Here is a 15818-nt window from a genome sequence, read left to right on the forward strand (position 1 = left end):
GTCTTCTGCCAGCATTCAGTAGTTGTTCTGTAGTAGTTGTTCCATTTGTAGATATATTTTTGATGTATTTGTGGGGAGGAAGGTGATCTCCACGTCTTACTCCTCTGCCATCTTGAAGGTCCTTTCCAACGGTCTTTTTATGTGAGGTTAAAAATGCCTTCTTTAGCCTCATTCATGCTCTTCTAGGTTCACTATAAGTCAGATTCTATTTGCTTAAAACCTGGGCTCCTACCATTCCTATAATCTTTCTGATTTCTCACTTGGTCAGTGTGCACACACTAGCTCGGAATGCGACTGATCTAGGAGATTATTTTGAAACCTGTTGATTCCTTAGTGAAACCTATCCAGTTGGCCCTCTCAGTGGTGGGGCAAGCTACAGATTCAGACGGTATACACCAGTCATCCATCCATAAAGCAGTTAGCAGAGATTTTAGAAATTTTATTTAAAATGCCAGTTTTGTTAAATTTCAAGGAGTCAGGTAGTTTCAGGCTCCAAAGGGGCAAAAGGTGTATTTATCTAGTATTTGTATTGCTGTTTGAATGCATATATATATTTAAGAATTAATGATCTTTCCTGTGATCTAATGCCCTCATTATCTGGGGATGTGCCATGATTTGCAGATGTATCTGCTGGGAAGGCAGGGATAGGCAGAGATGGTGTCTCACCTGTGAGTCCTCTGGGTCTAGTCTTCAACTCTGTTCCTCAGCTTCAGTTCCAAATATAGGAGATGTGAATCCCTGGACTAATCTGCAGACTGACTGTGGTCTCTAAAATTGTCTATGAGCAGAGGTGCTGTGCTCCCCAAGGAGTCATTAAAACCATCTACTCTGAGCCAACTAGTCCAAACCCAAGTCTAGTTTCAGGAAAACAACTTTCACATCAAAAGGCATGTAATTGAGGACTTCCCTGGCAGTCCAGTGGTCAGGACTCTGTGGTTTCACTGCCAAGGGCCTGGGTTTGATCCCTGGTCAGGGAACTAAGATCCCGCAAGCTGTGTAATGCTCCCCCTCCCCCGGCAAAAAAAGCCAAAACAAAACAAAAACAAAAACAAAAATGGCAAGTAATTGTTCTAATGAGCTTGAAAATATATTTGCTTATGATTGCAATAAGATAAGTCAGCTTTGGTTCAGATCAGAGCCAGTGTGTTAGTAGGACTAAATAATAATGATAATAAAAAATAAGAGTAGCAGGTAGTAATAGCAGTAGTGAATTAATTCTGGTTTTGTGATTAGGGGTGAAAATTCTGGAGGCACACCACTCAGGATTGGAATCCAAGCTCATCCACTTACTAATCATATGACTGTAGGCAAGTTACTTAACCTTCCTGTGCTTCTGTTTCCTCACTTGTCAAGTGGGGATAATAGCAATACTTTTCAGTGGGTGTTGAAAGGATAAAACTAATTAAAACTTTAACATTTCTTTCTTGTGTTACCGTTACTGTTTTCATGATATTAATGGTATCTGATATTTACTGAGTACTTGCCACATGCTAAACACTATTCTAAGCCTTTTACACATATTGTCTCACTTAATCTCCAACAGTTCTATTATCTTCAGTGCAGGTGAGGAACATGAATATTTCAAGTCAAGTAACTTGGCCAAGATCACGAAGCTAGTAAATGGCCGAGGTGGGGTTTGAAACAAGCAAACAAACGCAGAGTTTAGATCTTTCTCCTTACACTATTCTGCCTTCTGTCAATTATAAGGTGCTATTAAAATGATGTCTTCTGCATTATATTCATTTATATTGTCATATTTAATCACATAAATACCTGATTCCATATGTAATGGTGTTATTTCAATGAATGCCATCTAAATAATGAATCTTATCCATATTGATTTTATTCTAGTGAGCAATGTTGTTGCTATTTTCATGCATTTCTAACTTATAAAAAACATTGCTAATAGTGTATGCATATGAACCAGTGAGAGTCTTCAATTGCAAGCAACATAAATAGACTCCGGATATTTTCAGCAGTCCAAGAGCCACCAGGAAGACTGTAGAGTCAGGTTGAAAGCTATGCCCCAAACCCCTGCAAGGAACTGGGCAAGTGACGACCCCACTGAGGTTGCTGCTCAACACTAGGAGCTGCAGCATGTATTATAAGTGCAACCGCTGCAGCATGCTGGGCACTAAGGACACTAACATCAGCCCTGCTGTCCCAGAAACTGGATCTTGCTGCCTCAGCAATACTGCCAGGGTCTTACGCTGAAACTTCGATGGATGTACTTATCTCTTATTTCCCTGAAGAAAGAAATGTTCCTTTGATTTACCATATTGGCTGGGAGGAGTAGATTTCAGGAGCCTCCACTTGGCCCTTCCAGTGCAATAGCCTTTTTCCATGGATCAGAAAACTAAATGGGGTGAGGGGGAGATCCTGGCAGTTGTTGCCCAAATGTATTTCATTTATAAATCAGGGTTCTATTGGGCCCACAATGAGGTAAAATTGGGTCAACATTCCACTTTTAGCATGAATCCTATAAGCACCCTCTCTGATTGATGGACTGCAGTGCAGTCCATGATGGACTGAAATATTAGTGTAGTTCAGAGCCTGTATGTAATAACCCCTGAAAGGTCTGGGTAGTTCCCTTTTCTCATGAAAAATGACCTTTAAATGGCCTTAAATCTACTTTGGAGTAGATGAGGAATGAGAGTCACAGAATAGATAATGTGATATTATTGCAATTTTTTTCATCAAGGGTACTCAGCCTCTTCCTAATTCAAGGGATTCTGGGTCTCTGAATTGATTCTACTCTGGGAATTACATGAGTAACTCTTACTACATTTCACAGTATTTCAAATCAGGCCCCTGTTCTCTGACCCTGTAGTGTTTGGGGTCATACATATCAAGTATAGTAGCTTACTGGGCTGTCTATCCATGGTTTTAAGAATGCCATGCTTAATTATCTACCCCTAAAGATCCCAGATGTTTTGGATACCATATTATGAATGATTGCCCTATCAAACTTGGCATGGTGCTATGAACACATACATATATATGGTTGCTGCCACTTCAGGGTTTTAGTATTATTGAAATTTGATCTCATTTCAGATTTGGTATCTCCCACCCACATCTCTGGGCTACAGACAATGTCTATTTCAGTTCTTCTTAAAAATAATTATGCTCCTTCACCAATGAATTTCTCAGTGCCATGGAGTAGAAGATGCTTCTGAGCTCTCCTTGGAAGATGCATACATCGACAATGGACTGCACATGATAAACTCGTGTCACCATTCCACATCTTTCCAAACATTCGATTACCTCTGAATATACCAAGGAATTTTGTCTGGCTTCTAAATTCACTTTACACAGGGAATCCTTCATTTTAGGTTTTAGTTAACCAACTAAACAAGCAATTAGAACCATGCCCATATGTTCTAGCTAACGTATGATATCTAGAATGTCTGCTGGTTGCAACTATGGTTGACCCTTGAAAAACCCAGGTTTGAGTTATGGGAGTTCACTTATATGCAGATTTTTTTCAGTTGTAAATACTACAATACCAAACGATTTATGGTTGGTTGAATCCACAGATATGGAACTGCAGAATCAAGGAATCCAACCGCATATAGGGAGTGCCGACTATAACTTAAAAGTGGATTTTCTACTGTATGGAGGATCAGTGCCCCCAAGCCCCGCTTTGTTTAAGGGTCAACTATACATCATAAATTCAAATGATCTAATAGTATATTCTTCTCTCCTTCGTTTAGTACCTTCATACCATTCCTATACACAGGTATGAAATAAATTGGGAAAATACTAAAATTCTTTGATATACATATCTTATATTCTCAGCTTTGACTTAATGTCTCCTGGAGTATGCTGGGAGCTTAAAAAAAACCCTAAGGGTAACGCATGAGGAGTATTGATTTATCTTTTAGAGTAATTTTCTCAGGTGAAGTCATTAAAGGGTCCTCAAACAATGTAGGAACAGCTTCATCATACAGGCAAAGAGGAGCTTCTTTGGCTGGCACACTCTCTAGGAGAGTTTGAGGTTCAGGGTAATTTGAGTCATCCAAATTTTCCAGTATATCCTCATTTCCATTATTTTCTGGTCAATGTTTAAATTCCACATGATAGACCTATGGAGCCTCTGAACTCAAGTGATAGAATATATCAACTGACAGAATCAATGTTTGCCCTAGGAATTATGGCTTAGTCATCGATAGTCCTTGGTTTCACTCCATTACTTAGGCAAAGTAATATTTACAAATATGAATCTGTAATTCTCTTTGAGGTTTCTAGAGTGATTAGAAGAGGTAATCCAACACCACAGTAAATGAATTTCTAAAGCTCTTCATTCTGATCTAGGTCATTATGTCGTCAAAGACTTGCCCTCAGTGGGCACTTTATTTTAGGGGATCACAGGTGATATTTAGTTAACGATTTTAAACCATATGCCATGAGAATCCCAAGTCTCTTCTTTTCATATTAGTTTGATATTTACTGCCTTTAGTCACAATCAACCCATACACATACACACATACACACGTGCGCGTGTACACACAAGCACTTATTTTTCCCAGAAAGATTTCTATTTTGGATTGAAATTATGCCTGCTACACTGTATCTTTGTTTCTTCTTGCGTGCCCCAATACAATTAGAATTAGTTTAGAAATCCATCAAAAGTTTTCATTAAAAATTCTAATGTACACACAAAAATAAGTTTGTAGATACTCTCAAGATGACACATATTTATATGAGCACATATACCTATAATTTTCTCTGTCCTGATGGATTTTCAGTGGAATTTTCACAAACAAGTAATGTACTCAAGGACCTACATCCCCAAAGACCCTGAATCTCATAAATACAGCTTTGCTTTACAATGACAATTCTTTGACATTTGTCCTTATCGTTGACGTATAAACATCTGCAGGGAATAATTTTCCTTTTCTATTGATACAAGAATGTTTGTTTTTCATTTTTGTATTAGAACTTAAGGTTTGAGTATTTCAAAGAAATAATCATTTGTTGAGCATCCACTTAGAAAATGAACAGTACTTGATATCATCATGTACGTCATCTTATTCAACACACGAATCCTGTGAGGTATTTTTTTAAAAAACAAATAAATAATGAAGGGTTGAAGAATTTATATAAATCATCTAAGATTCCATCAGTGGCAAAGCTAGAATCTGATTCCAGGCCTATATGGCTGCAAAAGCTCATGGCATTACCCTTTGCTTCCATACCATTATTGGCACTCAGAACAGGCTCTGAATTTCCCCGTCATCCTTCCTCCACAATTTTGGGAGTAGCCTTCATTCTCCTCTTTGTTCATTCAGCTGTTAACCACAACATAACAGTACATATTCAATATTTTTGTGTATTATCTTCTTTACTCTGTCTTTGAATGTTATCTCCATTCAACTGGAGCTAAGAATGGTTATTTTCAAGTTTCCTTATTTTCTCTTGAATCAAGAAGTCCTGATTCCATCTCTCTTTAACTCCCGAAGCCTTTTTCCTGTGTTCTTTGGCACTCACAATTATCAACAAAATCTCATGTCCTCAGAATCTCTTTAGAACATTCCATTCTCTTCACTGTCCTTTTCAATAGATACTTTGCTACCCCGAGGACATTTTTTTCTCTACAGTCTTCTCAAGTGATGTATGTTTTTTCTCTTACTCTTCATAGCCCTGGGCCTGGTACTGGATAGTATTCCTTCTCCCCCATTGCCACTTGTAGACATTTTCTCTCTCCTACCTGCAAACACTTATAGTTGAGTTTACATCATCAGACTCCACTAACCAATCCTCCTTATCTTCCTCCACCTTTTGCAATCACCTACTACCGGCATTATGTCTCCTCATCCTTGGAAGTTTTTGGCTTTGGCTTGCTCTTTCTCCCTTAACGGTATTCCTGTCACAATTCCTGATGGACGAGAATTGGGTTTTAATATCTCCACGTAGAAGATCCTTTGAACATTACAGCCTCTTAGTTTCTTGATCTCTCCTCCAAACATCTTCTTTTCCCTGCTACCATATCCAGTCACTCTCATCATCAGAGTTTAGACTTTTAAATATTGTCATTTGCCAACAACTGTAGCTTTTAATCTCATTTTAAGCATCCCAAATTGTAACCATCACCACCTCCTGTCGTTCTAGCTCATTCTCCCTAGTAGAATAATTAAAGCAAATCTTCAGTTCCCTGGGGGCCTGGCACCTTATTGCAGGCTTTACTCATTTCATGTACTCACTTCACCTTTGCTCAGCTTAAATGTAATGGTTATTTCACTCTCTACCTTACACCTACCCTCAAATGCCATACCTGTCCCCTTTGTTGCTCTGCAAAAAGAAAATCCTAGTTAAATTTGATTCCTTATCTACTAAGGACCCATAATGGTTCAGTTGAAAACAGGGGCACATCAGTTTTCTGGGTCAGGGCACTGAAGGAGGCCCTTTATCATCTGCCTCACAGAGTTGCCATTACTGTGTAACCATTTATTTATATGAATTACTAGATTGCAAAATCATCCTTTTAAGAGTAAAGACATTACTTATATATTAACGTAATTGAAAAACTTTTTGAACATATAATTGAACCAAATATACGTTCTGATATTCTATATTCTTTTTACAAATGACAGAAAACATTTGTGTTATATAAATATGGTAATGAATTGGCTCCAGGAATGAGCTTTGATGTCAGCTCAGTTGTCAGAAAGCCATTTAACCTAAAATTAGTTACCTAACTTCTTTAGATCTCAGTTATAACTTTGTAAAATGAGAGAGATGGAATGGATGGAGTGGCTTTTTGAAGCCTGGCATTCTGTGACTATATGAGAAAGCTCTCATGCTTTGCTTTTTTTTCCTCATGCTTTTCTTGCTTTTTCATGCTTTTTCTCAAACAAGTTGATATGGGAAAGAGCTTTCCAGAAGCTGACCAAAAGGTGTGATTTTTCTCAGACAGGGGCTATTCACACGGGGTACCTGTGGGAAGTAGGAGGCTGGAACCTTTTGTTAACAGCCCAGCTCCAGTTTATGCAAAGTCTCAGGCACCTCTGGAGTCTTTCGGGAGTAACCTGATCAATGTGTCTGGTTTCCTTTCCCGAGTTGGCTCACTATTATGAATCAGATAGCTTGATCCTAAGATGATGCCATCTCTTTTTCCAAACTGCAGTCTCTCCAGGTTAACTTGTTCATGATTTGAGCACCTTTTTCTACACTCTGCCTCTTTTCAAACTTTCTGGATATTGGTTCATCTTTCCTCTAACTATGATACCTGTTTAAATTCAGGATTCATATGACTGCTCAGCCTCTTTCATACAAGAAATGATACCTCAGATATCATTTTAAACAGTTGTTCTTTTCCATGGGAGCTGGCCCCTTCTGACATTTCTGCTCCCTTTCACCATGTCTTTGGCTTAGAAGATAGTTACTGGGTCCCTCATACCATCTAGTGGCTGTCTCTAGGATGTGCTCATGTGAGTCTATTCCTTACAGACCACCTAAGCTAATTATATAAGGCAAATGTGACTTGAATGTGTTAAGTTGAAAAAAAAAGATTTTTCTGAGTATTCCTGGCCTTCTATCAATGCACATTTATATTTTTAAGGCTTACGCAAGGTATTGTGTGTGAAAATATTTTCCGCAAATATTTACATGTGAGTGTGTATGTTGGGATTTTCTTATTATATAGCTATTGTAAAACTAAGTATGCAGATTATACTATTTTCTTCTATTCTAATATCCACTTGTTTTTCTTTCAGTGGATGTCATTCTCAGTATAAATGGGGACTGGAAACTACACAACTGTAACAGAGTTCATTATTTTGGGGTTAGCAGAGGATGCTACAGTTCGTGCCATTTTATTTATTGTGTGTCTAGGAATCCACGTGGTCACCTTAATGGGCAGTGTCAGCATAATCACGTTAATCAGAAGCAGCCCTCAGCTTCATACCCCAAAGTACCTTTTCCTCTGCCATTTGGCCTTTGTAGACATTGGGTACTCCTCATCAGTCATACCTGTCATGCTCATGGGCTTCCTCAGGGAAGGAACCTCTATCTGTGTTGCTGTGTCACTCAGCTCTGTTCTGCAGTCACATTTGGGACGGCTGAGTGCTTCTTGCTATGACTGCCATGTGGCCATCTGCTTGCCCCTGCTCTACTCCACCCACATCTCCCCCAGAGTTTGCATTCTCTTAGTGGGGGCTTCCTATTAAGGTGGGTGTGTGAATGCTTGGACATTTAGTGGCTGTTTGTTAAGCCTGTCCTTCTGTGGACCAAATAAAGTCAATCACTTTTTCTGTGATTATTCACCACTTCTGAAGCTTTCTTCTTCTCATGATTTTACTTCTGAAATAATTCCAGCCATTCTTCTGGCTCCATCATTGTAGTTACGGTGTTTATCATCGCTTTCTCTTACATCTGCATCCTTTTCTCAATCCTGAAGATGTGCTCTACTGAGGGGCAGCATAAAGCCTTCTCCACTTGTACCTCCCACCTCACAGCAGTTACTCTGTTCTGTGGGACCATTACCTTCATTTATGTGATGCCCAAGTCCAGCTACTCAACTGAACAAAACAAAGTGGTGTCTGTGATCCTCTGTTGAACCCCCTCATGTACAGTCTCAGGAAGAAGGAGGTTAAAGAGACCATGAGAAAATGAATGGCTAGAACACATTGGTAGTTCTTCTAAAGTAATCTGACTTTTTTTGTTTTTGTTTTTTTGCGGTACGCAGGCCTCACTGTTGTGGCCTCTCCCGTTGCGGAGCACAGGCTCCGGACGCGCAGGCTCAGCGGCCATGGCTCATGGGCCCAGCCGCTCCGCGACATGTGGGATCTTCCCGGACCGGGGCACGAACCCGTGTCCCCTGCATCGGCAGGCGGACTCGCAACCACTGCACCACCAGGGAAGCCCAAGTAATCTGATTTTTAATAATAAGCACTGTGTAATGAAGACCTCTACTGCAGATGAATAAATAATGTACTAAGTAAATTTCAGTGTATATTCATAGTATTCTAGACTCACCAATTTCATTTCTTGTTATTCTCAAGAAAATTTTCAGTGTAAAAAAATAAATGTACATTCACCAAGATAGGAATATTAGCAAAAAAAATATTTTATTCTCACTTTACCCACCATTTCTTGCATCTACAAGTACAAATCTTTTCAAATAAGTTCTATGCTCTTTGAATGCAGTCTTCGGAAATAACTGCTGGAAGCACCTGGAACTCCTTGAGTGGGAAACAAAGAGTAGTGTTGCCATCCATGATCTTGTCATCTGACAGAGATGGTGTCCATGATGCACAGATAATCTAAGGATTGAAATCAGTGATGCTGGTAGTTGTAAAGCTTCTGCTGCTTTGTGGTCTGAGGCTGAGAAACAAGATTCCTTCCACAATACCTCTGCAGGTGAGCCTCAGCAAGCCAAATCAGAGGATATCTGAAAGCTCCATTTATCTTAGCTCTTCCCTTTCAGGGATCTATTCTACAAAATACGTTCAAAAGTTTCCAGAAGAAAGACTATTGGGGGCTAATTGGCATGACCTGGCTCCTTTCTAGATCAAAAAAGTAAGGTTCCTTTTTTAAAGGTTATTTCAATCTTATCAAATATGCGCTACATACTTCTGTAATGTGTGTTAAACCATTTCTTTCCCTCCTGGTCCTATTGCCTCTGATACTGAAATTCTCAGATTTCTTGCACATAATTTCACTGGAACTTCTGTATTAGCCCTGAAAACTCTCTCTTTAAACCAGACGGTTTCACTTATAGAATTTAAAATTATTTGTATTCTTATAGACCCCTTTGTGCTTTTTCTCCCAGTTGTTTTATTCTGAGTGGATATTTTTTAATAAAAAGGGATAATATATATATATTTTAAACATCTTTATTGGCGTATAACTGTTTTACAATAGTGTGTTAGTTTTTCCTTTACAACAAAGTGAATCAGTTATACATATACATATGTTCCCATATCTCTTAAAAAGGGATAATATTTTTAAGGATATCATTTTTCCTTTAATAATGTAAATACCAGATTAATCTTAATATAATTATATCATGTGATCTTTCTATTTCATCATCAACAATGATTCTACTGTCCACAATATTAAGTCCAGAGTGAGATTAACTTCATGGCAGTGTAAGACATCTCTCCTTTCTGTTCCCCCTTTTAAACAACTAATTAGGCATCCATACATGAACAGAGGTGCCTCAGTGGGAATTGTGGGATCCAGACCATACACTAAGGGATCCAGGAGGAGTCTTGCCCACCCGTGCATCTAGTAATAGGCAGAAAGAACTTAGTATGGGCCTCAAAATCAGCAGGAACCAGTGAACCTGCCCCAGTTCCTTGGCCCTGGCCAAGGAAAACCTGGAGAGTGCATACTTGGGCAGAAACCTATGGATCAGAGAGACTTTGTAGAAATTCAACCTTCCAGAGAAGTGATTCCAGTGTGCTGTTGGACCAAATAATAATAATAATAATAGTAGTAATAATAAAGCATGGGTTTGGATGCAGTGAAGACTGTAACTTTGCCAGTGCCATTGCTTCCCCAAGGAAACACTGCCTGGGGCAGAACTAGCAGGCAGTGTCCTCTCCTGCATAGGAAAAGGATAGCAGTGAGTGAGTGCTTGGGTCCCCTGGCATTTCAAGACACTGCTGGAGAAGCCTATTTAAAAAAGTGTTACTGAGGCAGGACCTTCATGATGGGCAGGGGAGGGAAAAGATCAGAAGAGAAGCAGATAAGAATGTTAAAGGGCATTAAAGGGATGTAATTAAGCTGACTGTAATTCAGCAAGAAGTCCACCCATCAGCCTCTGGGAGGAGGTGTGTCCATACAAGGTCAGGGAAAAATCCCAGATATAATAGGACCAATGAAGACTATATCCCACTTAAAGGCAAATAGTAAAGGTGTGAGGGGGTGTCTGCTACTTCAAATGCAAAACTATCGTAAAATTACAAGGAATGTGAAGAATCAAGAAAATATACCATCACCAAAAGATAACAATAATCCTCCAGTAACTGAACTCAATGGCACAAAATATTGCAGTGTGACAAAGAATTCAGAATAGCTGTTTTGGGGAAACTCAACAAGCTACAAGAAAACACAGAAGGACAATATATGAAAAGATGAGAAATTTAACAAAGAGATAGAAATAATAAAAAGAATCCAACAGAAATTCTGGAGCTGAAGAATGCAATAAATGAAATGAAAAATACTATAGAGGGCATCTGTAGTAGATTAGACCAAATGAGAGATAGAATAAGTGATCTAGATAATAGAACTTTGAAATAACCCATTCAGAGGAGAAGAAAGAAAAGAGCATGACAAAGAACAAAGAAAGACTATATGATCTTTGGGATGTCATCAAATGTACAAATATTAAAATAATTGGTGTTCCAGAAGGAGAACAGAGGGAGAAGGTGGCAGAAGGTTAGCTAAGAACTTCCCAAATCTGAGGAGAGACATGGACATCCAAGTTGACAAAGCTAATAGATCACCCTATTATCTCAATGCAAAAAGACCTTGTCCAAGGCATATTATAATGAAACTGTCAAAAAATCAAAGATAAAAAGAGAATGCTAAAAACAGTCAGAGAAAAAAGATTGTAACCTACAAAGGAACCTTCATTCCAATAGATTTCTCAGCAGAAACCGTACAGTCCAGGAGAGAATGGGACGATATATTCAACGTGTTGAAAAAATTGCTAGTCAAGTATACTCTATCCACTGAAGTTATCCTTCAGAAAGGAAGGAGAGGGACTTCCCTGGTGGCACAGTGGTTAAGAATCTGCCTGTCAATGCAAGGGACACGGGTTCGGGCCCTGGTCTGGTAAGATTCCACATTCCGTGAAGCAACTAAACCCGCCGCACCACACTACTGAGCCTGCGCTCTAGAGCCCGCAAGCCACAACTACTGAGCCTGTGTGCCACAACTACTGAAGCCCACGTGCCTGAGCCTGTGCTCCGCAACAAAGACAAGCCACCTCAATGAGAAGCCCGTGCACTGCAACAAAGAGTAGCGCCTGCTCGCAGCAACTAGAGAAAGCCTGCGTGCAGTAACAAAGACCCACACAGCAAAAAAAAAGAATGTTCTGAGATTAAAAGTTTATTTTAAAAAAAGAAAGAAATGAAGGAGAGACGATTTCCCAAACAGAAGGTGAACGAGTTCATAACCACTAGATGTGCCTTGCAAGTAATGCCAAAAGGAGTTCTTCAAGCTAAAATGAAAAAGTATTAACTAATGACATGAAAACATATGAAAATATACAAAGGTAAATATACAGTCATATTTAGAAAACTCTAACTCTGTAATATGATACTGTGTTAACCATTCAACTATAGGATAAAGGTTAAAGGAAAAGAGTATTACAAATAAATATAGTACTACCACCAACCCCATTCTCTTGATTGGCTCCTGGGTTTCTGGAAGCCAGGCCTCTGCCTAACACCCTGGTAAGAGATTGGAAAATTCCTTTCAAGGGAAACTGGCCTAAGAGAAAAGACCTAAATGTTTGGATATTTGGGATATTTTCTAGTGGAAGAGCAGATCTGCATCATCCTATAGGGATGCCTGTGGTGGATGAGCACTACACATGCACGCAGAAGTAGTAAAGCACCTCACTGTAGAAAGCTTTAAGCTGTAGTGTTGCTGAAACTGGATCTTTCCTTGTTATCAACAAGCATATGCTAAATATATTCTTATGTATGACATTATTATAATGGAATTCACCTATAAAGATATAACTATTTACAGGTGAGATCTATTATAAGCTTCTACATTTCTATTCTATTGGTACATGTGCCCAACAAAGAATGTGTCACTTTTCCTTAGGAATAAAATCATATTATTTGTAAAAAAAAAATAATAAATATAGCACTATAATTTGTTAGTGAATACACAATATAAAAAGAGGTAAACTGTAACATCAAAAAAGGAGGGAATAAATGGTGGAGCTTATGTATGTGAAAAAATTTAAGTTGCTAACAGCTTAAGAAGGATTGTTATATCTATAAGATGTTTTATTAAGCCTCATGATAACCTAAAAAGCAGAAACCTAGAGTAGGTTCACAAAAGATAAAGAAAGGGGGAATAGAGCATACCACCATGGAAAACCACCAATTTATAAGTGTAAGCAGAAACAAAGGAAAAAAGTAATAACTGAACTATAAGACTGCCAGTAAACCATTAATAAAATGGCATTACTAAATCCTTATGTATCAATAATTGCTCTAAATGTAAATGGATTGAATTTGCCAATTAAAGGCACAGAGTGACTAGATGGATAAAAAAAAAAAACAAGAGCCAACTGTATGCTTCCTATAAGAGACATTACAGATTTAAGGACACACATAGGCTCAAAGTGAAGGGATGAAAAAAGATATTCCATGCAAGAAGAAGCAGGGGTAGCTATGCTTATATCAGACAAAATAGACTTCAAGCCAAAATGGTAACAAGAGACAAAGTCATTATATAGTGATAATGGGGTCAATTCATCAAGAAGATATAACAATCATAAGTATATATGTATCCAGCATTGGAGCACCTAAATATATTAAGCAAGTACTAACTGATCTGAAGGGAGAAATAGACAACCATACAATACTAGTACAAGACCAGTCCTCCACTTAAGCAATGGATGGATCATTCAGACAGAAAATCAACAGGGAAACATTGGACTTGAACAATATGTTAGACAAAACAGACATATATAGACTAACAGACATATATAGAATATACCATCCTACAGTAGCAGAATAACATTCTTCTCAAATGCACACAGAATATTTTCCAGGATAGATAATTTGGTGGGCCACAAAACAATTCCCAGCAAATTTAGGAAGACTGATCATACCAAGTATCTTTACTGACTACAATGGTGTAAAACTAGAAATTAACAAGAGGAAAGCTAGAAAATCTATAAGCATATGGAAACTAAATAACATACTCCAGAACAAACAATGGCTCAAAGAAGAAATTCAAAGAGAAATTTTAAAATCTCATAACAAATGAAAATAGAAACACAACCCACCCAAACCAATGGGATACTGCAAAAGCAGTTCTGAGAGGAAAGTTTACAGCAATATATGCATTTTTAAGAAAATAGAAAGCTCTCTATAAAATAGATAACTAATAAGAACCTGCTGTATAGCATAGGGAACTCTACTTCTCTTTGCTGTACAGTAGAAACTAACACAACATTGTAAAACAACTATATCCCAATAAAAAAAAATTTTAAAAAGAAAGAAAATAGAAAGCCCTCAAATAAAAAACTTAACATTAAACCTCAAGGAGCTAGCAAAAGAAGAGCAAACTAAACCAAAAGTTAATAGAATAAAGGAAATAACAAAGATCAGACTGGAAATAAATGAAATAGAGAACAGGAAAGCAATACAAAATATTAACAAAACTAAGAACTGATTTTACAAAAAGATAAATAAAATTGACAAACCTTTAGCTAGACCAAATAAGAAAAAGGAGAGAAGGATCAAATAAATAAAATCAGATATTAAAGGGGAAACATTACAACTGATACCACAGAAGTACATAGGATCATGAGAGACTTACTAGAAACAACTATATGCCAACAAATTGGATAACCTAGAAGAAATGGATAAATTCCTAGAAAAGCCCAACATGCTAAGACTGAATCAGGGAGACATATTAAATCTGAATAGACCAAAAACAAGTGTAAGGAGATTGAATCAGTAATCAAAAGCCTGCCAACAAAGAAAAGCCCAGGACCAGATGACTTCATTTGTGAATGCTACCGAATATTTAAAGGCGATTTAATGCCGATCTTTTTCAAACTCTTCCTCCAAAAATGAAGAGGAGGGGACACTTTCAAATTCATTTTATGAGGTCAGCTTTACTCTGATACCAAAGCCAGATAAGGACACTGAAAGAAAAGAAAACTTAGACCAATATCCCTGATGAACATAGGTACAAAAATTCTCAAAAAATATTAGCAAATTGAATTCCACAATGCATTAAAAAATCATATATCCTGCACAAGTGGGAGTTATCCCTGGAATGCAAGGATGTTTTAACATAGGCAAATTAATAAATTGATACACCACATTAATAGAATGAAAAATAATTATCATATAATCATCTCAGTAGACTCAGAAAAAGCATTTGACAAAACGCAACATCCAGGCTTCCCTAGTGGCACAGTGGTTGAGAGTCCACCTGCTGTTGCAGGGGACACGGGTTCGTGCCCTGGTCCGGGAAGATCCCACATGCCACAGAACAGCTGGGCCTGTGAGCCATGGCCGCTGAGCCTGCACATCCGGAGCCTGCGCTCTGCAACGGGAGAGTCCACAACAGTGAGAGGCCCGTGTACTGCAAAAACAAAAACAAAAACAAAAACACAACATCCTCTCATGATTAAAAAAAAAACCCTCAATAAATTGGGTATAGAAAGAATATACCTCAACATAATAAAGACTATATTCGGCAAATACACAACTAACATCATACTCAACAGTGAAAGATTGAAAGCTTTCCCTCTAAAATCAGGTATAAGACAAGGGTGCCCACTCTCACCACTCATATTTAACATGGTACTGGAAGCCCTAGCTAGACCAGTTAAGCAATACAAAGAAATAAAAAGCATCCAAATCAGAAAGGAAGAAGTAAAATTGTCATTTTCAGATTATATGATCTTATATACAGAAAATCCTAAAAAAATAACAAAAACAGTTAGAACTAATCAATGGATTTAGTATAGCTGCTGGATATAAAATCAACATACAGAAATCAGCTGTATTTCTATACACTAACAACAAAATATCTGAAAATGAAATAAAGAAAACTATCTCATTCTCTATAGCAATCCTGAGAAAGAATAACAAAGCTGATGC

General features: G+C 38.0%; 1 protein-coding gene across 1 annotated transcript; it reads left to right on the forward strand.

Annotated features, from left to right (window-relative positions):
* The first annotated feature begins 7718 nt into the window (after nucleotides 1-7718).
* Nucleotides 7719-8613, forward strand: OR5P3 (olfactory receptor family 5 subfamily P member 3). The gene is given in 5 exon segments (XM_059069128.1): nucleotides 7719-8016; nucleotides 8019-8073; nucleotides 8075-8316; nucleotides 8319-8543; nucleotides 8546-8613. Coding segments are annotated over 5 exon segments (870 nt in total). The 5' UTR covers nucleotides 7719-7736.
* The last annotated feature ends 7205 nt before the right edge of the window (nucleotides 8614-15818 follow it).

Source organism: Kogia breviceps, chromosome 7, assembly GCF_026419965.1.
Source record: "Kogia breviceps isolate mKogBre1 chromosome 7, mKogBre1 haplotype 1, whole genome shotgun sequence".
NCBI lineage: Eukaryota > Metazoa > Chordata > Mammalia > Artiodactyla > Physeteridae > Kogia > Kogia breviceps.